Raw genomic sequence first — 26,468 nt, forward strand, 5'->3', positions numbered from 1 at the left:
CTCATGGGAGGGCTGTGGGCAGTTCAGAAACCCGTCCACCAGTGACATCATCGATGGGGAATCCAAGCTAATAGTAACTGCAGGATTTCTAGCCCTGAAAAGTTGCAAGGCGAAAATGGAAGCCATCGTTCTTACGATAATAAAAAATCTAAACATTTTGGTAAAACAAATATAACAAAAATCTGCCTAACGATGATGTCACTGGTGGACGGGTTTCTCAACTGCCAACAGCCCTCCTATGAGACCTATATCAGATTGAGTAGGAAAAAAATATCTATTTCCATTTTATCATGATTATTAGTGGGGACCTATTATATGAAGATAGGTCGCAAAGTGGTGAAGTCGTCCTTTAATAGATATATTTTAGGTTTTTAGGTATTATATAATTTCCTTTTTTATTGGTTATGCTTTTTTTTCTTTTTTGATAGGATAGTAGACAGATAGGATAATTGAAGGGGGAAGAAATGGAACACATGTCAAACGGGGGAGGGGGGTGCAATTGTGCAATTGTGTGGTTGAGGTGGACATTGCCTCCGGACTAATATAGAATGTTTTGCAACGATTGGCCTCCTGCTAGCGCTATAACAGGCCGAAACATTGGGGCAGAGATTCTGCTCTGGTGTCCAGGGATCGTGTGTGTGTGTGTGTGTGTGTGTGTGTGTGTGTGTGTGTGTGTGTGTGTGTGTGTGTGTGTGTGTGTGTGTGTGTGTGTGTGTGCGCGCACGCACAAATTCGCGTTGATCGGGCCAGCGGTGACGGAGATAGAGGGACGGACGGACAGACAGACAGGGTGCAAAGCGTAGAGAGAGAGTGAGATCCATTAGCTGTAGTAGCAGCACTGACCTCTGAACCCGTGGATCATGTTCTGGTGTTTCTCTACAGACTCCTGGAGGATGGTCTCAGCAGGGTCCATCTTCCAACGCCACTCTGTGCCCACTGGGTTAGTGTGGTGTCTGGTGGTAGGAAAACACAGTGCTCACTGGGTTAGTGTGGTGTCTGGTGGTGGTAGGAAAACACAGTGCTCACTGGGTTAGTGTGGTGTCTGGTGGTAGGAAAACACAGTGCTCACTGGGTTAGTGTGGTGTCTGGTGGTGGTAGGAAAACACAGTGCTCACTGGGTTAGTGTGGTGTCTGGTGGTAGGAAAACACAGTGCTCACTGGGTTAGTGTGGTGTCTGGTGGTGGTAGGAAAACACAGTGCTCACTGGGTTAGTGTGGTGTCTGGTGGTGGTAGGAAAACACAGTGCCCATATTTTCAGATGGGGGTCCGGTGGACAATTACATAATAATATTTGTAGGTCCTTGACCTGAAAATGTTTGAGAACCACTGACAGAAACATAGGTTTTATATGAAACTGTTAGGATTCACAAGACATTTTGTAGAATGGGCCTAAGGTCTTGGTTTAAACTGCTTCTATCCTCAAAGGCGATTCCCTCAGGAGCTGTACAGTTCAACTATCGTGCTGCTGACAGATCTTCGTTGCAAATTGAAACTCTGTATTGAGAGATTAGGGATGGCATGCACTGACACTGCTGCCGTTTCACTGCTCAATAGTGACTCTTCAGTGTTGGTCTATATCTATTAAAGCAACTAGAAGCTCGACAAGACAAAATAAATTCTCACCTGTGTGAAGTGAGGGGCGCTCTTATCATCGTACATCATCATGACGTAACATGTCGATTTGCTCAGACACATATGACGTAAATTCTCCATTTATTGTCAATGGGAATTTAATCTTCGTGTAGGACGAAAATAGACGATTTGCTCGTCTACATCTGATGTAAATTATAATTTCATTGTCAATGGCATTTCATGTTTGTGTTAGGACAAAATAGCACATTTGCTCAGACACCTATGACGTAAATTCTCCATTCATTGTCAATGGCATTTAATGTTTGTGTTAGGACAAAAATGAAGCTGAATATAGGAGGGGCTAGCGCCCCTCAAAAATGGGGGGAAGAATGGAGAAAAAAAAGAAAGGAAGTGATGTATTTTGCATCACAGTACTTCCAGTTGCGCAATAACATAGTAGTTATGTTGCATAACACTTAGCAATATTTGTGTAAAATGTGGAGTCATTTGAGCTTGCGTGTGCTGCGAGACATGAGAACAAAGCTGTCTCGAACTCCATGGCCATCGTCTTGGATTAGTGTAGCTGGATGAGTCAGGGCAGTGCTCTGTGTGTTGCTAATTTAAAGTTTAAAGCCTTGATCACATGACTATGGAGAGCATGTGTACCGATTTGCGTGAAATTTTGATAAAATCTGAAGGAATAATATTAGAAAATGTGTTACATATGTCGGCCTCCTGGTGGCGCTATAAAGAGCAGATGTGAAAAATTCCAGGCAAAGGTTTTTCCTTGGCCTCTAGGGAGTGTGCATACAAAGTTTTGCACAGATCAGAGGTAAAAACACGGCCAATTATAGCGCCACCATGAGGCTGAGTTGAAAATGTTGAAGTGGCATTTCTTCCTCTGCCTAGTGGGAATGTACATTCACAGAAATCACACGATGTGTTCATGATTTGCAGCATTTTGTTTGAAACTGAGCACTCCTGCGAACTTTGGAAGTCTGAAAAATCTGAAAGACATGTTTCGTTGAATGGCTCTAGAGAGACTGTGTACCAAAATCTGTAGGTGTACTGTCCAAAGCCGGAGATTAGCTGTCCAAAGACGGACGGACGGACACACGGACGGACACACACACACACACACACACACACACACACACACACACACACACACACACACACACACACACACACACACACACACACACACACACACACACACACACACACACACACACACACAAATGGAGAGCAAAACATACTCTCTCCGAGACAATAATGTTGTTATCAAATTAAGATGTTATGAAGTGAAATCCAAAGCTGAAAATAAACCGTGAAGGCCATTCGGCGTTCCACCCAAAGAAACAAAAAATATTTCAAAAGGACACATTTCTTCCTCTAGTCTAGAATGTTCCCAGGTTGAATAAGGTGAGTTAAAGCAGTGTGTGGCAGCCACATACAATCCTTCACTGTCCTAATAAGGGCAGGTTTGTCCATTCTGTGGCCTGACACAAGCCTGACTTTGAACGCTTTTATAATGACCAAGCCAAAAAAAGAAACAAAATAAAATCCATCTAAAAATCAACTAGCGATGGTCTATTTCAGTATCAGTAATGCCTTTTGACTGTGTCTGATTGACTTGCCATATATAAACCAGTTTATCAATTAATCACATACACAGACACATAAACTGCCAATGCCAATCCAATGTAGTGCCATGACACTTACAGCTAAAGGCCTATGGGACATGTCATCCCAGATGGACCACCCAGAAGAGAATGGCATGTCCTCAGAGGCAGCGTACACTGTCAGCGTCATGTCACAATGTTCCATCTACACGGTTAATATTTGAAAGGGAATTTGGAGGAAGGGTGGCATGTTCTCTCACCCCGTCTCGCCCGTGTCAAAATTAATTAGCCTCCACCTTATCCGCCTCTCCATTATGCAGGGGGTACTAGCGTTCCATCCCTTAATCACCAGACACTTCTCCCTTCTGGCTCCAAAACCATGGAATGCACTTCCCATTGCATATTATGTAGACATAGCACTCACTCTATAGTGTATACTAGTTTCATTGTACAGATATTCTATTGTTAGCTTATGATGCTTGTTGACTATTTCTATGTATTAGATGTATTACCACCATGTGTTGTTTTTGCTTACTGTAAATCGCTCTGGATTAAGAGCATCTGCCAAATTGTACCATGGTTGAGAGAGAAAGCATTACTCAATGACAGAGAATGATTATAATTAGCAAACATGAAATAAAGGGGTTCGGTTAGAGATATATATACTGTACAATAAGTAAGGAAAGGGAACATACACTACATTCTGGTCTATTGAACTATGTGAGGAAGAACATTTTGGAGGGTCTGGATCTGGGATTTACAGATGAATCAATTGGCCATCAGTGTTGGCCAATAATAACGTCATTGTGAGCTGATGAGTCCAGTGGCAGCGGCAGCCAGTGGCAGCGGTGGCCGAACGGATTGCGGAGCGGTCTTGATACCGGAAGGTCGCCAGTTCGAATCAGAGGTCCGACACGTTAAAATTACCACCGCTGAAGTGCCCTTGAACAAGGCATTTAACCACTACGATGAAATGTTCTATGAGCAGGGCCTGGCTGGAAACAAGTTCTTGAGTTTAGCCCAGATACCCTGGGTAAATATAGTAATCATTTCATTTCATTTTATTTCCAAGTTCTGAGGCACAGAAGTCAATCTCTTGTTAGCCTCGCGTGGCCAGACTGTTGCCGCTCGCAATTTTCAAATGCTTCCGTCATACAGTCTGGAGCAACGGAAGCTCTGATCGCGCAAATTGATCCTAATATAAATAGAAATCATCTAAGCATATACAGCTGGTTGCTTAGCAAAAAATTTCAATAAAATAAAAATGTAAATATATTTTCCTGAACGGCACGAAAGACTACAGCACGTGTAGTTCCAGACTCTATATAGCATTCAGAGATTGCGGAATAGTTGTGTGGCTACGTGAGACAAACCTCTTGTCTTTTCTCCAGACACCTATACCTCCAGCAGAAGACACACTTGTCCATTCTGCAGACACCTACCTCCAGCAGAAGACACACTTGTCCATTCTGCAGACACCTACCTCCAGCAGAAGACACACTTGTCCATTCTCCAGACACCTACCTCCAGCAGAAGACACACTTGTCCATTCTGCAGACACCTACCTCCAGCAGAAGACACACTTGTCCATTCTCCAGACACCTACCTCCAGCAGAAGACACACTTGTCCATTCTCCAGACACCTACCTCCAGCAGAAGACACACTTGTCCATTCTCCAGACACCTATACCTCCAGCAGAAGACACACTTGTCCATTCTCCAGACACCTATACCTCCAGCAGAAGACACACTTGTCCATTCTCCAGACACCTATACCTCCAGCAGAAGACACACTTGTCCATTCTCCAGACACCTATACCTCCAGCAAAAGACACACTTGTCCATTCTCCAGACACCTATACCTCCAGCAGAAGACACACTCGTCCAATCTCCAGACACCTACCTCCAGCAGAAGACACACTTGTTGGTGCAGGCCAGGCTGGGAGTTGTCTCCATGCAGCGGTGAGACTCGATGCCGTAGAACGTGTGCTTGTAGCAGCCTCCTCTGCCTCGTAGCATAGACTATAGCATGAAGGGGGAAAAAAACACCTTGTTGGCTTTGTGGATTCCATTTACAGTAGGTCCCAAAAGTCTACAACAGTACAGCATGCTGCAAAGCGTTTGATACACTACTGTACGTACCTTGGTCCAGCGGCAAAGTTTCACACCTGAGTGACTTCCAATTAGTTTGTATCCTGCACAGATAAAGAGAAAAAAAGTCATGTAAGAAAAGAAAAACCTGCAGAAGCTATTGCTGAACAACTAAGAATCACATGATTGCATTGTTTAACCAATGTGGCGGTGGTGGCTCAGGGGTAGAGTGGCTGGAAGGGAACCGCAAGGTTGCCAGTTCAAACCCAGGCTCCCCCAGAGTTAGTGTCGAAGTGTCCTTGAGCAAGACACTGAACCCCTAATTGTTCCCGATGTGCTGGTTGGTACCTTTACCTTGCATGGTTTCCTCCGGCATCGGTGTATGAATGTGTGTGTGAATGGGTGAATGTAATGCACAAACTCTGTGAAGCGCCTTGGATAAAGGCGCTATATAAATGCACCATTTTATTTTACCAATGTGTAAATACACATCACACCTGTGTGAACTGGGCGGTGCAGACTGCTCAACAACACACAGGCTGGCTGCCAGCCGTATTGCAGCTGTTGTGGCCGTACTACAAACAGACATACCATACTCCAAACAGACAGAGACATACAAACGCGGCCAGCCATCGGAGCGGCTAGGCACCGCTCAAAAACCCACAGAACGTAGTGAATCAGGCTGGCTACGAAAAAAGCAGATGTACAAGCTAAGCTCGCGGGCCGGCATGAAGTGACACGCTGTGAGCGTGTAGATCTGCTATTTCTTGAATAGCCAACGCTAAAATCTAAAATGACACAGATGCTTTAGCGGTTTAAAGAGTTAATAGAAGTCGCTGGTGCTGAATGGCTTTAAAAGCCATTAAGATCTGAGACCAGATTCTACAAATGTCTTCTGAATCATGACAGTTTTCTGAAAAACCCGTTTCTGTCTGTGGTTCTCCAACTATTTCATGTCAAGGACCCCAAAAATGATGTGTAATTGGCCACCGACCCCCCATCTGAAAATATGTTGTTCCAGGGAAACCCAGAAGCAAAGACATGAGTTAAAAACGTTTGTTGTGAAAGAATATATATTCAAAGATTTGCATTGTTCAACAGCTAAAGTTTAAAATAATGGTTAAAGTGGTTAAAAGCGAAGGAGACACAGATGCGTTCCAGGTCTTAACCCCCTTATGGCTATTGACGTAATTGACGTAATGAATCAAAAAAGCCATCATAACCCGTTGACGTAAATGACGTAATCGTTTAATTCCCTATAATCGGGGGCTTAATGTAGCAAAATGTAGCAACATTTGGCTAGTTTGGCTAACGGCCGATGTAATCTACCTAAAACCGGCCGAAATCCTCGCGTGCACGCTCTCTCACGCACGCGTGCGGTCTTTATGTGCATCGCTGCCTAAAATGCAATTTTTGGGGCTTGATTAGAGCTTAATTTGACTTAGTTATTATTGTGAACATGAATTTTAATGACACATCAAACATTCCAACATATTTTGATTGCCCACGAATATAACCTTTTCCCTTCTTGTAAAATGTTTACTTTCACATTATTGTAATGATTATGATATAATTAGAATCGGAGAAGCAATAATCCACTTATCTCCCAGACTCCCTCCCCAGTCAGAGTTCAGAGTTTTAATGAATGCAGAATTATGTGTAGGATTTTACATATAAATGTGAGGGCCTTCATTTATTTGACTTTTTTATATAGTTTATTTTAAACCAATTCATGCCAGTGTGCCAGAGATCACCCTTCTTTGTGCCAATGTTGGCACCGGTGCCAAAGGTTGCTTATCCCTGTACTATAGGATTACCGTGTCAAAATGAGATATAGTGTGTATGTCACAGATTTTTCTTAGCCTGGATCCAGCCCAAAGACCCCGCCCACTCTATGAGTGGACTCCGTCTCTTGGTCTGGTTGCACTGTGAACCTATCATTTCTTCGGTACAAAAATGTATTAACCAATGAGAATCGGTGGTGGGGGTGGGTCTAACGAACAACCAATCAGCGCCGAGTCCCGTTTTCAGCGTCATCATGCAGCGCAACACACAGAGGAAGGAGGGAAAAACAACACCAATGGCTACTGGTTGAGGGAAATTCTAATCCCCTCCCCCTTGAAATCGCTCAGACAGGAGACAATGTCAGACTGAAGCTTCAAGAAAGCTACAGTCTGATAATCAGGCTAGATTTTTCTATTGGCATTAAAATGACGAATTAAACATATGAATAGTGCAGGTAGAAGGCACTGTTAATTAAGAGGGTTAATGGCTTAAGTGTGAGCTGATAGAAGGATGCTTACGGTTACGGAATAATGATTGTTACTGCTGAAAGAGATATCCCTTCATTTTAACACTTTAGGCAAATTCACTGATATGACTTCATTATGTTTCAAGTGTCTGCTCTAGGTTTATTACCCAATCAGGATGAATAAGTAATGAAGGCCAACAGCCAGCAACCATAAACCTTTGTCTGATGAAATATGTATAAGGAATATTATTGGATCCAGTTCAAATTGTCAGAGGCAAATTTGTGTTACATAATACATTTACAACTTAGACATTAATACGCTCTTATCCGGAGCGATTTACAAGTGGAAGATCAGAATAAGCAGAGTAAAGAAGCAGAGAAGGATTTGAAAAGCTTTCCTTGGCACAAAAAACATAGATTTAGAAAAATCAGACCTGTGTGAACTGTGAACTGAGCGGTGCAACTATACGTACTAGCCCCCCTCCCTGGCCATGGTCTGTGTGTGTGTGTGTGTCTCGTGTGTAGGGATGGAGCTCGTTAAGGTTTTATTGATAACGATCACCTTATCAGCAGGCTTATTGAGCCGGGTCCTTATCGAGCCCACTATCGAGCATTTGCTATTATTTTGTGGAAAGAACAGAACCTTATTTTTATTGGCCAGTTGTGAGAGTTTGTATGCCAATAAACAGTTCTAAGGTGTGTACACACACACACACACACACACACACACACACACACACACACACACACACACACACACACACACACACACACACACACACACACACATATATATGCTTATTATATTTTAATAATCTTCTCTTTATTTTAACCAACCAAGACATGCCTTTGCACTACATTTTACTATAGGCCTTATACAGTACCTTTATAACAGACAGAGGGAACTGTTCATTGTGTACCGTCACTTTAAAAGTGAAATGTATACATCATCGTACGTCGGTGTCGCGCACCAAAAATAGCAAATCTACAAGCTCACAACGTGTCTGGTTGCACCGCGTTGTGAGCTTGTAGCTCTGCAGCAGGGAGATTTGAGTTTCCCAAACGTATTATTATGAATTGGATTAATAATTTATGGCAACGTCTTACCGTGTTGTTTCGACTCATGCAGACATGCAAAGGTATCGCATTTGGGTTTAATACAATGCATTATGGACAGATGTCTATGCATTGTCGAAATGCTCCCTTTCGTGCATGCAACAACTGTGGTAGGCTACATTATTGCATTTAGCTCCCCTCTTGTCTTTTTTTTTAATGTTACCAAACTTTTCACCCGTTCCACCATACTTCCACCACGGCAAACGATGACGAACCACGCAACCACCCGTCGCGTCCAACCTCCTTTATAGCGAGCGGCCCATGACGTCAGCCGCTGCGGCTATACCCGATAAGAGGCTCGACAAGCCAAATGCTTATTGATAATCGGGTCTCGATAAATGCCGAACCGGGTTTGTAATGGACCCGATTTTCTGGCTCCATCCCTAGTCGTGTTTGTGTGTGTGTGTCGCTGCTCAACAGTGCCATCCAGCGGTATTGGCGAGGTGTTGCAGCTGTCTGTGCTGTGACATACAGACACAGAGACAGACATACATACACACATAGCTGGGTAATGGAACGATAATAGGCACCACTCAAAAAGTAATTAAAATTGTTTGTCTACAAGTCCACATTCTCGCAGAAGTAAGACCCAGCTAATAAGAGGCAATGTATTGCCACGCCCTACAGTTAAGGTGTTTGCACGCATGTTTGAAACTGCGTTTCTCGGGATGAATATCGGAGCACAGAAAAAAAGAATTGATCACGTAACGTCCAGTGTTGTGCAAATTAAGCTACATTTTTGCTGTAACTTGCCGTAGCCGAGCTACATTCATATTTGTGTACCTCGTTAAGTAGCTCAGCTACTTTTTGGGTCTTTTTTGTAGCTTGTAACTAAAAGAAACCAAGCTACAATTAGGCTACAATTCTGGGGGAAATGAATAAGGTTTTTCAGGTTTGGCCATGTGTTTGAAAACAGCAAGTGTCTGTCTCATGGCAACTGCAAGCCACCCCATGTTCAAAAGGGAATACATCCCAAAGGAACGGAAGCAAGACGTGGCGATGCGGCTTGAGAGACGAGGTGGCTGTAAAAACACCATCATCTCCAACAACAGCCGACGAGGATGTAGAGGAACAAAGGTGTGGATGATGATGGCATATCGCTTCATTTTTCCCATCCCGTCATGGTCATACCAATACAAATATAATTAGTTATTTTCATAGTTTTTAATTTTTTTATTTTTACCCCTCGATTTTGTAACCCATTTTTTTCACCCCTGTGCCAATTATCTAATGTGATCTTGGGCTCTCTAGACACCCTCCGCCAACCTAGTCCCCATATATGGGGGACATGGGGAGAGCAACGGACTTGAACTCATGCTTCCTTCCTGCCTGAGTGTCCAAGTTGCTCCCTTTACACGTGACAGGGGCGAGTTTCCCTGGTTGGACGTAGCGCGTGGAAGGAACACGGTATTCCAACCAGTTCCTTTCCCCTCCATCAGGTGCCGCGGCTGGTCAGGGGGAGGCAGTTTGTTTAGAGACCAGGATTACTGCATGTTTTGTGAGTTTTCATAGTTTTGAACAAGATTGTAGATATAGTATTGTTTGTTCCAATAATTAAGGTCAGTGGGATGTACGAGTTACGTGGTTTACAGACGTACACACGTACAGAGACTTGGTGCATTTACAGTTTTGTTATTCAATTAGACGGATGGATGGACAGGCACACATGTCTAGTTCCTGTCCATAGCTACGTAGAACAGACATGCCATGTCCTGTAGGGACAATTGCTCTGCGGTTATTCATTAAAAATGACATTGTTGCTGACGTATTAAAAATACTAGAATTTCGCCGCCCTTCGGGCGGCTCATCCTAGAGTTGCGTAGCAGCGCAATATGGGGAGAAGGAAATTGCACGAGTTGACAGACTCCACTTCATGTTTCAGCTGTGTGTTTATACCCAGTATTGTGTAGAAACGGATGGGTTATTATTTATTATTATGTGTTGTTGCGCGCCCACACACACACACACACACACACACACACACACGCACACGCACACGCACACACACACACACTCACTGTAAATATGACAGTTGCATGGATGCAAAGTAGTGGTTGATGTCTGGACAGGCATGCTGTTGGTGTTGTGCATGGTGAGATGTGTGCAAACGGTGTGGTTTGGTAGGAGAAGGCGGACAAAGGATGGGGTGTTGCGCTGTCTATTAGGGTGGCAGGATATTCAGGAATCTGATCTCACAGCCTATATACAGCCTAGAGGTTAGCTGCAGACAGACAGACAGACATGCATGGCCGAATGCAATATCTCAGCTTGCCAGGCCGAGATAATATATGTGTTATTTCGACAAACTGCTGTTATCATGAATCACACAGCATGGCGTTGCATTCAAATCATTGTCCTGAGTCATCCATCCTCCTACGCAGTGTACGCAGAGCATTATTACAGGCTCCACAGCCCCCAAAGCGTGCATAAGTGCAGATCTTTGATAACCACTCGTCTTCCTGTGACAGCAGAGGAGGCTAAGTGTACCGACAGAACTTCAGCAGTTCAGTGCTGATGATGAGTTGTATAAAGTAAACTTAAGGACTGATATCACACAGTCCAGGCTACAGATAAGGACTTTAGCTTTGCACATTATTGCACGTAGCCCGAAAGGCACTTTCATGTGATAGCAAAATAAATGCATTTAATAGTCGTGTATGGTGTGTGTGGTTCAAGACTGCATTGAAAGTCCATGTATGCAGCAGCGTTGTTTTTCAATTGGCCTCGATCGGCGCATAAACGTGTCAAACACTTTCAAATAGTCAATTTGAATTAGAACTTAATTGTATTGTTTTTCCATTATTGTTGAACCTATTAATTTATTTGTGTATTAGGCAACTTATTCTTTTTTCAATTTACAATTTAGGCATTTAGCAGACGCTCTTAACACCCTTGACGCCAGCCATGGCCATAACCCGCGGCACCGCGGGTTATAATAATTACCCTTTGATGGCCAAACCCGCGGCGCTGCGGGTAATCGCTTTATATCAAAATCCACCATCAGAAGCAAAACACATACCTCTACTGTGCCCAGGTTGCTAGGCAGGTTGCTATGTTCCTCCAAGCACAAGGCAAAATGCGCACACACAAGGCAAAATGCGCGAACGTCCGGCGTTCAGATGAGTAGAGTGATTTTTCATCCCATTGCGGCCGACATACTATACCGTTTCTGGTGAAAGATAAACAACATGGCCAGCTGCTAGACTGCAAAGTGCTTTCGGTTTCGTCACATGTTTCTATGTCAGTCGTTATTCGATTTTTCAAAAATAGCAGACCTACAAGCTCGTAGTGCGCCACTCGGTGGCGCGCTATGAGCTTGTAGATCTGCTATTTTTCAATAGCTAAATCATAACGTAATGCTAACACCAAAAGGGGTTCCCGCCCCAAAATGGGTTAATGCTTCTAAAGAGAGATCGGACTTACTAGCGCGATGCCGTAATGATGAGATTTGGCTTCACGGTTTTGGGGGAAAGGGATTTTCAGAATAAAATCTCCCTCATCTGCTTGGCACTTGCAGCGCCTATATTCTGAAAGAACTTCACAACAATATAGAACTTTGGGGGAATGCCATAGCACGCCATCAGTCTCTCTCTACCAATTGGTGACATGTATAGCCTCTCAGAACCCAAAACGTGGAATGTTTCGTCGTCGTTGGATAAGATTTTGTCCACAATTCCATGCTGTATTGATGTTGGTACCGTTAGTACCAACAACATCAATACACCTGATGACGCCTGATGGAATTATAATTAAGATAAAACCAATTATAAGGCTCGAAGACCAATTTGATACAACTCGAAGCGTTGCCGCCTGAAAATCTAAAGTGAAGAAAAGTAATGTGACTGAGACATGTTCAGGGATTAAGTCCCAGACATGAATGTACGGCAATAAATTATAATAACAGTATAATCTAAGAAGGTTACAGAAAGACAAATTACTTAACTTCAGAAAGGCAAGCTGGGAGAATCACGTAGGCAGAGCGGTCCCAGACAGAGGGCACCGAAGCAGGAGAGGAACCGTCGTTCGGACAGACAACAGGAGGGGGAAGGGGGGGTGGATCTGTGGAGGACCGTTCAAACTTCATGCTTCGTCCGTTCGTCCACAGATCCGCGGCTTGTATGTTCCCAAAAATGGGGAGGATCGGTTCCAGAACTGAACATGCATCGACGAAACCACTGCTCCAAAAATATGACTATGGACTTTGTTCTTCCGGCAGAAAAAAAATAAAAATGAAAATGGGGATGGGGGCTGGTTCCTTTTGTCGGAGGAGCTAATTAAATAAATTAGACTTATACTCGGAAAAAGACGGTTCGAATAGGACCAATTTGATGGAATTATAATTAAGATAAAACCAATTATAAGGCTCGAAGACCAATTTGATACATTAATTGTCAAGATAACAGATAAGGGAAGGCCAATTAGTTGCATATAAAATGCAGAAGGGACAATTAATGATTCACAATTAGCTTTAACAGGATTACTTTAAGCAGGAAATACTCTTTTAGAAAAATACCTTTAAGTACCCAATAAAAAGATGAAACCACCAGGAAGAAGGATTGTCCAGTCAGCAGAATATGATTAATGTCTATTCATTTTCAGATCAGAGAGACAAACTGCACAGGGTTCTCTCGAACAATTCATTTCACAGGCATTAATACTGTAGAATACGTCAATTGTTGATACACATTCATTGGCTGAATAGACAGTTAATTTCCACTATGCCACGCTGGCACTGGTTGTCAAGCGCTCATTGGACCAGCACATGGATGATGAGACTGATATCGGGACAGCTTTCTTGGTTCCGTCATTGAGGGCCTGCATTAACCGGGAAAGCACAGAGGCTGGCGTTGCTATGGCAACCTGAAGATAACATTTCTTCCCGGCTAGCTGTGAACTCTTAACAGAGAGAAATGCTCTCTCTCACTAGGCCCCAAGGCCACACTGATATCGAAGCAGCTGCATGTAAACTAAAATCAAAACAGCACACTACAGTATGGTGACTTTTGTGGCTACAGGCAGACAGTATGGAGACTGACTAAGATATAAAATCTGAAGGTGGCGTCAGGAAATCCATAATATATATGATATAATAATATAAAGGATAATATAGGTCTGAGATGATTAGGCCTGTGGATGGTGACATGACATAAATAGGATAAGGAGAACAACCCAGAGTAAACAGGCAGTAGGCTAGGAGTACTGATGACAAAAGGGCAAGATGACAAAATATGAACACGGTCTGGGCCAAAGGGAAATTGACAATTCCATCCACCCAACTCCAAAATTATCTATCAACGCCCACCAGGAGTGATTGCATCAAGGGTTTGCAGCCGTGGGAGAAAGAAAGGCTCCTGGGACTGGACTGTGAGTAGCAGAGGAGGTAGCGGGGGGGGGGGGGGAGGGGGTTGTAATTGGACTGTGCTGCATCATTAAGCCATTTAGACCTGAGGACGCATCTGTGTCACCTTATATAGCTTTAGTTTTAACAACTTCAACCATTATTTTAAACTTTAGCTGTTGAAAAATAGCAGATCTATACAAGCTCATAGCAGAGCACCGAGTGCTGCGCTATGAGCTTGTAGATCTGCTTTATTTTTTATTTTTTATGTGTGCAAATCTTTGACTATATATTCTTCCCCAGTGAACGTTTTTAACTCAAATCTTTACTTCTGGGAGGTCCCTGGAACAAAATATTTGAGATGGAGGTCAGTGGTCAAAATTAGACGAATAACAGTCTAAGTCCACACTATTGATCCATAATGTATAAATGATAGATAAGGGTTCAGGACAACGAGGCCTTTTCGTGGAGGGGTCAGTCTGAAATTTGGACTTAGACTGTTTTTCGTCTGTGGTACTCAAATAGTGACAGAAAACTGTCATGATTTAGAAGACATTATTTTGTAGAATCAACCTCAGGTCATTTTGGGCGGGAACCCCTTTTGGTGTTAGCATTATGTTATGCGTTAGCCATTGAAAAATAGCAGATCTACAAGCTCATAGCGCGCCACCGAGTGGCGCGCTACGAGCTTGTAGGTCTGCTATTTTTGAAAAATCGAAGAACGACTGAAATAGAAACATAGCTTTTTCAGAAAAATGGCTCATTTTAGATCAAGGGCCGGACTGGATAAAATACGACTTAACCCATTTTGACCCGACCTCGACATTTTTTTAAAAATCTTCTAAATCCTCCAGTTTTCTGAAATAAATATTTTCACGATTTTTCAAAAATAGCAGACCTACAAGCTCGTAGCGCGCCACTCGGTGGCGTGCTATGAGCTTGTAGATCTGCTATTTTTCAATAGCTAAATTATAACAATGTTTAAAACACCAAAAGGACGAGTTGTGCATTATGTGAAGGCATGTGCATGTTGCCTTAATTCTTGTGGTCTTGTGTGTCTCCGTTTCTGCACTTAATTCATTTTGTTTCTTATGAAGAAAATTGCTTAGCAAGCATACCTTTTATGATTGGTATTACTTGTAATTGGTATTACAGTGATAGACATGAAAGTTGTGATGGCACACAAAACATTAAACAATGCCCTATAGTTGTTTATGTTCGTAGCGCCAACCTTTCCATGAATAAATCATTTGAAATGGAACATTAGCAGACACTGATGTGGAAATAACAAATCAGTGTTCACTATATCAACGGGTTTCTGAAACTCTTCCCAGCAAAACGACTCCGAGCCTCATCTCCAAGCTCCTCTTGGATTCTGAATATCTGGTTGTACTTGGTCAAAAGCTCAATGGCTGTATTTATAGTAAGTAAGTTCTAAGTTCACAGTAGAGACAGACAGGAAACAGAGAGAGAGAGAGATAGATGGGGAGAGTTAAGCCCTAACCACACCAAAGGGTCACCACCATGCAACTCCTTGGTTCCAAACGGTTGCAAGGAGTTAACGCTAAAACTGTCTTGACCCTTTGGTGTGGTTTGGGCCATTGAATTCCATGCGTTGAATCACTAGGGTCTACGTGGGTCAACGTGCAACAAGACATATTACACCGCAGGGACAACGCTAAAACCGTATTGAACCTTTGGTGTGGTTAGGGCTTTACATGCAGCATTTGTACACTCTCAGAGATACAGACCCATAAGGGTAAATGGTAAAATGGTGTATTTATATAGCGCCTTTATCCAAGGCGCTTTACATAGATTGTGCATTACATTCACCCATTCACACACACATTCATACACCGATGGGGCGGAAGCCATGCAAGGTATCAACCAGCACATCGGGAGCAATTTGGGGTTCAGTGTCTTGCCCAAGGACACTTTGACATGAGGAGCCGGGATTCGAACCACCGCCCCATGGATCATTGGACGACCTGCTCTACCTCTTGAGCCACAGTCGCCCCGCAAGGGCCCATTAGGTTCCAAACTATCATTTAGCTGGGGACCCCCTGGAACTGACTCAAGGACCCCACTTTGGGAACCACTGCCATACAGGGTGTCAACAAATGCTACAAATATCGCCGTTTGTTATAACATCCATGTGTCATGAAAGCAACGTCCAATCATACACAAACTGGCATTGCATGTTCTGGGGCCTCTATACGGAGCACAGCTGCAAGACATCCCCTATGATTTATAGCTGCGCTCTGCAGTTCTATTCACACCACAAGGGTGAATAGTTGCAACATATGTCATACAAGCTTTACAATATTTCCCCTGCAGCTTCCTCATGTCCTAATGTCTACAACCCACGACCGACACACAGCCGTGTGGGTAGGCAAACCAGCCTAGTGGTGGAGATCCGCCAAACGTTTCTAGGTGTTGGATGCAGACATTCTCTCCCCTGCCACAAACTACATGATGTTTGAAACCCCATCTCTACAGGGATTAAGGTCAAGGTCAAGTTTATTTGCATGTCCCAAAACTATTCATGTTACAGAAGGTGAAACAAAAAACAAAGCTCTAAAAACACAGTAAACATAGAAAAAACAAGAACAGACACAATGGTCACAAGATCCAGAGAACACATTCAAAAAAGTGCAAACTACAACCATCCTCGCGCCAACCTCACCCCTGAAACAAAAACAGCGACCTCATCCTGCTTCCCCGATTAATGGCACGAATGGAAGTGGGAATGAATGAAAGTTTGTTTTTCGTTGCAGGGGTCAATAGGTACAAAATGTAATTAACCTATTTGGACCTGAGGACGCATCTGTGTCGTCTTATAGCTTTTAACCACTTTAACCATTATTTTAAACTTTAGCTGTTGAGAAATAGGAGATCTACAAGCTCGTAGCGCTGCACTCTGCTATTTTTGAAAAGTCGTGAAAATGCGTGCAATTCTTGCAATATATATTCTTTCACAGCACACGTTTTAAACTCATGACCTTGCTTCTGGGGTCGGCGGCCAATTACGTATAATTCTGGGGATCCTCGACATGAAGTATAGTTTGAGAACCACTGACATAGAAAGATAGGTTTTTCAGAAAACTGTCAGAATTTAGAAGACATTTGTAGAATCTAGTCTCAGGTCTACATGGGTTAAGCCCAAGCTGTTTTTTCAGGTTGGCCATGTCAGAGAAGTGTTGTCCACAATGATCACACCCATAGGGTTTCTCTCCAGTGTGAATTCTCTGGTGGGTTTTAAGGTTGCCCAATTGAGAGAAGTGTTGTCCACACTGATCACACCCATAGGGTTTCTCTCCAGTGTGAATTCTCTGGTGGCTTTTAAGGGTAGACATTTGAGAGAAGTGTTGTCCACACTGATCACACCCATAGGGTTTCTCTCCCTTGTGAATTATCTGGTGTCTTTTCAGGTTGGCCATGTCAGAGAAGTGTTGTCCACACTGATCACACCCATAGGGTTTCTCTCCAGTGTGAATTCTCTGGTGGCTTTTAAGGGTAGACATTTGAGAGAAGTGTTGTCCACACTGATCACACCCATAGGGTTTCTCTCCCTTGTGAATTCTCTGGTGTCTTTTCAGGTTGGCCATGTCAGAGAAGTGTTGTCCACACTGATCACACTCATAGGGTTTCTCTCCAGTGTGAGTTCTCTGGTGGATTTTAAGGCAAGGCATATGAGAGAAGTGTTGTCCACACTGATCACATCCATAGGGTTTCTCTCCAGTGTGAATTCTCTGGTGGATTTTAAGGGTAGACATGTTAGAGAAGCGTTTTCCACACTGATCACAGCAGCAGTGTTTTTTCTCTGCCAAGCTTCTTTGTTCATTCACCTCTGGTAGGTCAGGGCAGCCAGACTGATGATGAGATACTGGATTGGAAACAAATACAAAGATTGTTGATAGGTAGAAAGACAGCACTTTGTGGACTTAAAAGTAGATGTTGCAAAACAAATCCCTGTCATGTAGCCAACTAATAATTGGTCTTAAAAACACACATTACATTGAAACACAATGTAATATTCAGAATTAATAAAATGACTATTGATAATATTGAGGAAAAATAAAACAGAACGTAGGGGTTGAAAGGGGAGGTAGAGTAACATACCAAGCTCTTTGGGTTCCTCCTGTTCAGCAGAAATGTCCTTGGTGGGGTCGAGAGAGTTCATCTTCAGCTGAAGTCTGGGCGGGGTCCAGTCCGATGCGATCAGAAATGATTGATATCCTGGAGAAGTTGCAGAGAATTAGAAATGACACAGACCAACCCTTCTTATACCAGAGTCTGGATGGTGGAGCCACTAACTGCTTTGATATGATTGGCCAAAGAGAACAATAGAACTACCTCTCCACTAATCACAGTCTAACATACTGTCCTCCACCCTCCCTCCTTCCCCAGATATGCTCAATTGATCCAAAGTGATAACATTTTATATATACACACAAAGGCAAACTACAATGTTGTCTTGTCCATACTGTGCTACAACAATGACAATTATATAAATTCAATTAAAAATAAAAATAAAGCATTTAAGTAGTGTCAACTTCAGTACAGCAAAATTAGGGCAAGGACATAAAGGTATCTACTAAAGGGCATGTCATGTTACTGACTGAAATTGCCATGAACAAAGGCATAGATAAAAAACAACTCTTGCCTTTGAATATTTATTAAAAATAAAGAAAAAACACAATGAATTTATAAAGTCATGCCATTTTTTTCAAGACACAAACTGCCACCCATCCCCTGAAAATTCTCCATAAACACTTCATAAATAGTACACCAACACCAGCTTTTGACATTTAATAGAATTTTGTAATTGTATTTGTATGTTTTATTTGGACCCCAGGAAGACTACTGCCATGGCACCAGCTAATGTGGATCCTAAAATTAAATCTAGACTTTGTACATAGCCTATTCCCTACTGTATGTATTACTTTTCCCTACTGTATGTATTACTTAACAGTGCAATTACAAAATAAAAAATAAAGTTGCAATGTACGTCCAATCGTTTATTCATTCATTTATTTCGCTTTTTGTACCTAGAAAACACTGGTCTGGTTCTGTAGTGTAGAGGACTGGTGTTGTTTTGTAGAGAACAGCCATCCGTCTTCATAGATCTGTCCAGACTTTGCATTTCAATACATCCTAGGTGTCGATGGGCCGGTTCACTATTTGCATCCTGGGTGATCAAAAGTGCCATATCATAATACAGGTGTAAATGTCCTCTAAGAGGACAATCATCTCCACCTCTAATAGGGGAAAGAAAGGATGTCCAATCTACTTAAACCTTTTGTTCTGTAAGCATGTCATTACTAAAACGTATAGACTAAAGTAGCTTCTGAAACACAGACTCCATCAACAAAGTGACACATTTATTTTGCAAACAGGAATTTCACTTTATGGACTTTGAAGTCTCATAAAGTAATGGGAAATCAATCTGACTTTGAAGTAAAACATGAACCACTATATATCATTGCTGTTCTGCAGGTCCTGCAGTTATTTACATGTAGAATGAAGCTTAAAGAGAAGTCCACGTAACAATGTTTAACACATGCAATACTGTTCAGATCACAGTACATCGCAGTACAGTATCTCACTGTGCCCCCATGTTGAAGATAGTGCTTTTGATTTTTTTAAATATACAACAATAAAGTTGCAATGTACGTCCAATCGTTACATTTATTTCACCTTTTGTACCTAGAAAACAGTGGTCTGGTTCTGTAGTGTAGAATGAATTCTCTGGTGGATTTTAAGGCTAGACATTTGAGAGAAGTGTTGTCCACAATGACCACACCCATAGGGTTTCTCTCCAGTATGAATTCTCTGGTGGATTTTAAGGCTAGACATTTGAGAGAAGTGTTGTCCACAATGACCACACCCATAGGGTTTCTCTCCAGTATGAATTCTCTGGTGGATTTTAAGGCTAGACATTTGAGAGAAGTGTTGTCCACACTGATCACACCCATAGGGTTTCTCTCTTACAGTGGAACAAGAATACGATTGAGAATAAGATTTGATATTGAGACTTGTTTATTTCTACAGCATAATGTTGATGTGGCATGTTCCACAAAGACAATACAGTAACAGAATCATAATAATAATGTAATGAAGCAGAAATAAATAATGTAAATAAAAGAAAAAAGTGTCTCTAACAGACACTTTTTTTCTGCTCTGAAAACTCTTGACCCAGTTAATAAGAAATACAACAAAAAGCAGACCATTTAAACAGAATGTTAAGTTTACTTGCAATTAATCAACACATTAATCAAAAATGGATAATCATACAACAATTTACGTGGATGTCCTGATGTCGTGGATGTCCTGCCTCTAAGTTTTTGTCATACTGTTCACACTAAACAGATCATGTGCACTCGTGACATTTTCTGTGGCTTATGGTATTTAAATCCAGTGTGTACAACCTTGTGAAATTCTACATAATTTGAGCGACTGAAAGCTTTTCCACACACATCACAATGACATGGTTTCTCTCAAGTGTGAATTCTCTGGTGGATTTTAAGGTTGCCCAATTGAGAGAAGTGTTGTCCACACTGATCACATCCATAGGGTTTCTCTCCAGTGTGAATTCTCTGGTGGCTTTTAAGGGTGACCAAATGAGAGAAGTGTTGTCCACAATGATCACACCCATAGGGTTTCTCTCCAGTGTGAATTCTCTGGTGGGTTTTAAGGTTGCCCAATTGAGAGAAGTGTTGTCCACACTGATCACACCCATAGGGTTTCTCTCCAGTGTGAATTCTCTGGTGGCTTTTAAGGGTAGACATTTGAGAGAAGTGTTGTCCACACTGATCACACCCATAGGGTTTCTCTCCCTTGTGAATTATCTGGTGTCTTTTCAGGTTGGCCATGTCAGAGAAGTGTTGTCCACACTGATCACACCCATAGGGTTTCTCTCCAGTGTGAATTCTCTGGTGGCTTTTAAGGGTAGACATTTGAGAGAAGTGTTGTCCACACTGATCACACCCATAGGGTTTCTCTCCCTTGTGAATTCTCTGGTGTCTTTTCAGGTTGGCCATGTCAGAGAAGTGTTGTCCACAATGATCACACCCATAGGGTTTCTCTCCAGTGTGAATTCTCTGGTGGGTTTTAAGGTTGCCCAATTGAGAGAAGTGTTGTCCACACTGATCACACCCATAGGGTTTCTCTCCAGTGTGAATTCTCTGGTGGCTTTTAAGGGTAGACATTTGAGAGAAGTGTTGTCCACACTGATCACACCCATAGGGTTTCTCTCCCTTGTGAATTAGCTGGTGTCTTTTCAGGTTGGCCATGTCAGAGAAGTGTTGTCCACACTGATCACACCCATAGGGTTTCTCTCCCTTGTGAATTCTCTGGTGTCTTTTCAGTTTGGCCATGTCAGAGAAGTGTTGTCCACACTGATCACACCCATAAGGTTTCTCTCCAGTATGAATTATCTGGTGGATTTTAAGGTTGGCCAAATGAGAGAATTGTTGTTCACACTGATCACATCCATAGGGGTTCTCTCCAGTGTGAATTCTCTGGTGGGTTTTAAGGGTAGACATTCTAGAGAAGTGTTGTCCACACTGATGACACCCATAGGGCTTCTCGCCAGTATGAATTCTCTGGTGGATTTTAAGGGTAGACATTTGAGAGAAGTGTTGTCCACACTGATCACATCCATAGGGTTTCTCTCCAGTGTGAATTCTCTGGTGGCTTTTAAGGCTAGACATTTCAGAGAAGTGTTGTCCACACTGATCACACCCATAGGGTTTCTCTCCAGTGTGAATTCTCTGGTGGCTTTTAAGGGTAGACATTTGAGAGAAGTGTTGTCCACACTGATCACACCCATAGGGTTTCTCTCCCTTGTGAATTCTCTGGTGTCTTTTCAGGTTGGCCATGTCAGAGAAGCGTTTTCCACACTGATCACAGCAGCAGTGTTTTTTCTCTGCCAAGCTTCTTTGTTCATTCACCTCTGGTAGGTCAGGGCAGCCAGACTGATGAGATACTGGATTGGAAACAAATACAAAGATTGTTGATAGGTAGAAAGACAGCACTTTGTGGACTTAAAACAAATCCCTGTCATGTAGCCAACTAATAATTGGTCTTAAAAACACACATTACATTGAAACACAATGTAATATTCAGAATTAATAAAATTACTATTGACAATATTGAGGGAAAAGAAAACAGAACGTAGGGGTTGAAAGGGGAGGTAGAGTAACATACCAAGCTCTTTGGGTTCCTCCTGTTCAGCAGAAATGTCCTTGGTGGGGTCGAGAGAGTTCATCTTCAGCTGAAGTCTGGGCGGGGTCAAGTCCGATGCGATCAGAAATGATTGATATCCTGGAGAAGTTGCAGAGAATTAGAAATGACACAGACCAACCCTTCTTATACCAGAGTCTGGATGGTGGAGCCACTAACTGCTTTGATATGATTGGCCAAAGAGAACAATAGAACTACCTCTCCACTAATCACAGTCTAACATACTGTCCTCCACCCTCCCTCCTTCCCCAGATATGCTCAATTGATCCAAAGTGATAACATTTTATATATACATACACACAAAGGCAAACTACAATGTTGTCTTGTCCATACTGTGCTACAACAACAATGACAATTATATAAATTAAATTAAAAACAAAAACAAAGCATTTAAGTAGTGTCAACTTCAGTACAGCAAAATTAGGGCAAGGACATAAGGTATCTACTAAAGGGCATGTCATGTTACTGACTGAAATTGCCATGAACAAAGGCATAGATAAAAAACAACTCTTGCCTTTGAATATATTCTCCATAAACACTTCATAAATAGTACACCAACAACCAGCTTTTGACATTTAATACAATTTTGTAATTGTATTTGTATGTTTTATTTGGACCCCAGGAAGACTACTGCCATGGCACCAGCTAATGTGGATCCTAAAATCAAATCAAATCTAGACTTTGTACATAGCCTATTCCCTACTGTATGTATTACTTAACAGTGCAATTACAAAATAAAAAATAAAGTTGCAATGTACGTCCAATCGTTTATTCATTCATTTATTTCACTTTTTGTACCTAGAAAACAGTGGTCTGGTTCTGTAGTGTAGAGCAGGGGTTCTCAACCCGTGGGTCGCGACCCCTCGGGGGGGTCGCCGAATTATATAAAAAAAAAAAAAAGATTTAAAAATAAATAAAAATAAATCACGATTTTTCAAAAATAGCAGACCTACAAGCTCGTAGCGCGCCACTCGGTGGCGCGCTATGAGCTTGTAGATCTGCTATTTTTAAATAGCTAAATTATAACAATGCTTAAAACACCAAAAGGGTTTAAGGTTATTGTAGCAGTCAATTTATATTGGGGGTCGGGAGGGGGCGGGGCGGGGGTCCCGAGACGTTGCCAAAGCATTTTCGGGGGTCCCCGGCCAAAAACGTTGAGAACCCCTGGTGTAGAGGACTGGTGTTGTTTTGTACAGAACAGCCATCCGTCTTCATAGATCTGGCCAGACTTTGCATTTCAATACATCCTAGGTGTCGATGGGCCGGTTCACTATTTGCATCCTGGGTGATCAAAAGTGCCATATCATAATACAGGTGTAAATGTCCTCTAAGAGTAGGACAATCATCTCCACCTCTAATAGGGGAAAGAAAGGATGTCCAATCTACTTAAACCTTTTGTTCTGTAAGCATGTCATTACTAAAACGTATGTGACCAGATGGACACTGATGGTACTTTTGGAATAAGAACCAAGTTCATAGACTAAGACTACGCCACTCTCAATGGGTGAGAGACCCGTATTCAGTATTTACTCTTGTAACCAAAATCCCTGTGCAAGGTACTTTATAGACGGACAGAGGCTTTTCTGTGTACAATCACTAGATCAACTTTTATTCACAATTTCACATAATACAGATAGCAAAACCTTCATAAGTGTTGTATTTCAATTACTTGACCGGAGGGACAATATAGCACTTCTCATAATATAACACTGCAAACTGTTAAGATAAGATATAAATCACTGCAAACTGTTACGAGAATAAGATATAAATCACTGCAACTGTTATGAGAATAAGATATAAATCACTGCAACTATCATGGCACTGCGACTTATGTTGCGCACACAAAACACTTGCTGACTTTTAGTCAAAAAGGTAAAATCACACTAGAAGTGGGGAAGGGGGGTAACAACGGTCGTTCAGTAAAAGATACAGTAAAAGGGGGTTTCTTTCAATAATGTTATAAAATACTGGAGGCACTGTAGAGCATGGAAACAATTAAAAACAAAATAAAACTGAGGAAAAGAGCAATGGCTGTCTGCTGACCACTCTGTCACCAGTTCAGCCTGCAATATACAACAGAGCAACTAGACACTGAGCACCCATCATAAGAACCAATTATAATATAACCATATACTGGCAAGCCTAACTTCCTACCTCCTAGGCCCAAGGCACTTATACCCAGTAGGCAGGATTCAGGCTAGCCAGGTCTCGATCCGGTCTGACATTGTTCTACCATGAAATACAGAAACAATATTAATTCCCCCATCACAATACATATGTGAATTAAAAAGCATGACATAGGGTGGTTGCATGCCAAAGGGCTACCTTTGGCATGCCACCATAATCCATATTTGAGTGTGAGACTCATACCTGTGTTCTGTTAATGTGTGTGGACACTGGGTCCAAGTGGAGTCTGCTCTGCACAGCCTAGCCGCACAACAGCACCAACAGTTTCTAGAAGCACAACAACAATAAGTATCTACACCTCTAAATAACACTAAATGCAACAGACCACAATATGTAAGCCTTTGTTGTAACATACCTTGGTAAATTGATTGACACGGACACGACGGGTGCTGCTGGGCACTGACGCTACATGCACACGACAGAACGAGAACAAACGTGAGCTTCATTGATCTCACGGGAGTTTTAACAGAGGCTCTGTCAAGCTACCGCTCTGCTCTGCTCTGGGCAGGCGGCTCCCAGGTCCTAATGTCCCACCTGTCACACGTATATAGACTAAAGTAGTTTAGTTTCTGAAACACATAGACTCCATCAACAAAGTGACAAATGTATTTAGCAAACAGGGATTTCACTTTATGGTCTTTGAATTACTATCTTTTATTTACTAATTTACTTCATTTACATACAGTTATAAAATGCAACCTATAATTAAATAAATACATTTCCTAACTAAACAACCCCAACCCTTCTCCGACCCTTCCTAGTACAAGAAACTTTTGACCATGATCATCTGTGCTACAAACATAAATAATAAACATGAATGACACTTTGTGGACTTTGAAGTCTCATAAAGGAATGGGAGACCACTCTGACTTTGACAAGTAAAACATGAACCATCATATATCATTGCTGTTCTGAAGGTCCTGCAGTTATTTACATGTAGAATGAAGCTTAAAGAGAAGTCCACGTAACAATGTTTAACGCATGCAGCAGAAGATATCCTTCCCCTGCTGAACAGTTTGGGTTGTATCAAGCATGCTCTACTATAAAATTCAACGATGCATCAACCATCAATCCTCCAGCATGCTGCAATGGAGGCCACTTGGAGGAGAGAGACAAGGAGAATGTGGTCCAAAGGGGAGAAGTCAGAGAAGTAAAAGTCGATCCGTCAATAATATGGAGGTGGAGAGTCCACCATGAGGAATAAAGGGGCGGTCCGTAGAGAGAAATGGGTCAGGAGAATCCGAAAATAGATGAATATAGAGGGAGAGAATGGAAGAGATAGTGTGAGGCTCAATTCACTGTAAAACGTTTCATTTTGAGAAATGAGAACTTGACACACGGCAATCCACAATACATGCAATTGTTAAGCTGTATAAAGGATGGGCATTAAATACGATAACACTGTAATGACAGCATTTTCTACACACAAAATCACACACATTATGCTGGAATTGCCTTTGGTATCACTCTGGTTTGGGGTATGAGTTACGCTTCCCTGGATGCTTGGCTGGCACAATGAGCCTGATGGCCTCCATCCAAACCAAGCACGTTCAGGTCTTTCATGCAATAGGCTGCCATGTGATGTTCAGAAAGTTCTATTTTTAACGACAAACATTTCATAACCATTCATCCTCACTACTAATTGTTTTTTGTCACATTATCCAATTACTTCAACTGGTGTAATTAATTGCAACAGTGATGTTTTATTTTATATTGCTGTAATTATTTTTAAAAAAAAGTTTCTATATCAGTGGAGCTCAAATCCTTTCATGTCAAGGACCCCCAGAATGATCTGTATTTGGCCACATGTGAAAATATTTTGTTCCAGTGACCCCCCCTCCCCCCCTTAGAAGCAAATATTTTAGTTAAAAATAGCAGATCTACAAGCTTGTATAAAATGGTAAATGGTGCATTTAACCAAGGCGCTTTACATAGATTGTGCATTACATTCACCCATTCACACACACATTCATACACTGATTGCAGCAGAAGCCATGCAAGGTACCAACCAGCACATCAGGGACAATTTGGGGTTCAGTGT

The 26,468-nt window shown here is 42.1% G+C and overlaps 2 protein-coding genes across 2 annotated transcripts in view; both read right to left on the bottom strand.

Annotated features, from left to right (window-relative positions):
* Positions 1–949, bottom strand: part of LOC306932808 (S-adenosyl-L-methionine-dependent tRNA 4-demethylwyosine synthase TYW1-like) — a 285,807-nt gene extending 284,858 nt beyond the window's left edge. Inside the window, exon 1 of the mRNA XM_079514739.1 lies at positions 844–949. Coding sequence (XP_079370865.1) covers positions 844–913 — 70 coding nt within the window. The 5' untranslated portion in view covers positions 914–949. The remainder of the gene's footprint in view (positions 1–843) is intronic.
* A 124-nt stretch (positions 950–1,073) lies between these two features.
* Positions 1,074–24,856, bottom strand: LOC306932934 (uncharacterized protein; the record flags this gene model as incomplete). Its single annotated transcript, XM_079514907.1, has 10 exons — positions 24,783–24,856; positions 24,611–24,694; positions 22,205–22,321; positions 20,900–21,983; positions 5,763–5,863; positions 5,340–5,392; positions 5,101–5,219; positions 4,804–4,881; positions 4,640–4,717; positions 1,074–1,131 (listed from the first exon to the last, which is right to left on the bottom strand). The coding sequence occupies exons 3-10, from the start codon at positions 22,263–22,265 to the stop codon at positions 1,074–1,076; spliced, it is 1,632 nt and encodes a 543-aa protein (XP_079371033.1). The 5' UTR covers positions 22,266–22,321; positions 24,611–24,694; positions 24,783–24,856.
* Positions 24,857–26,468: the final 1,612 nt, after the last annotated feature.

The sequence above is a fragment of the Electrona antarctica genome, assembly GCF_951216825.1.
Source record: "Electrona antarctica genome assembly, chromosome: 11".
Taxonomy (NCBI): domain Eukaryota; kingdom Metazoa; phylum Chordata; class Actinopteri; order Myctophiformes; family Myctophidae; genus Electrona; species Electrona antarctica.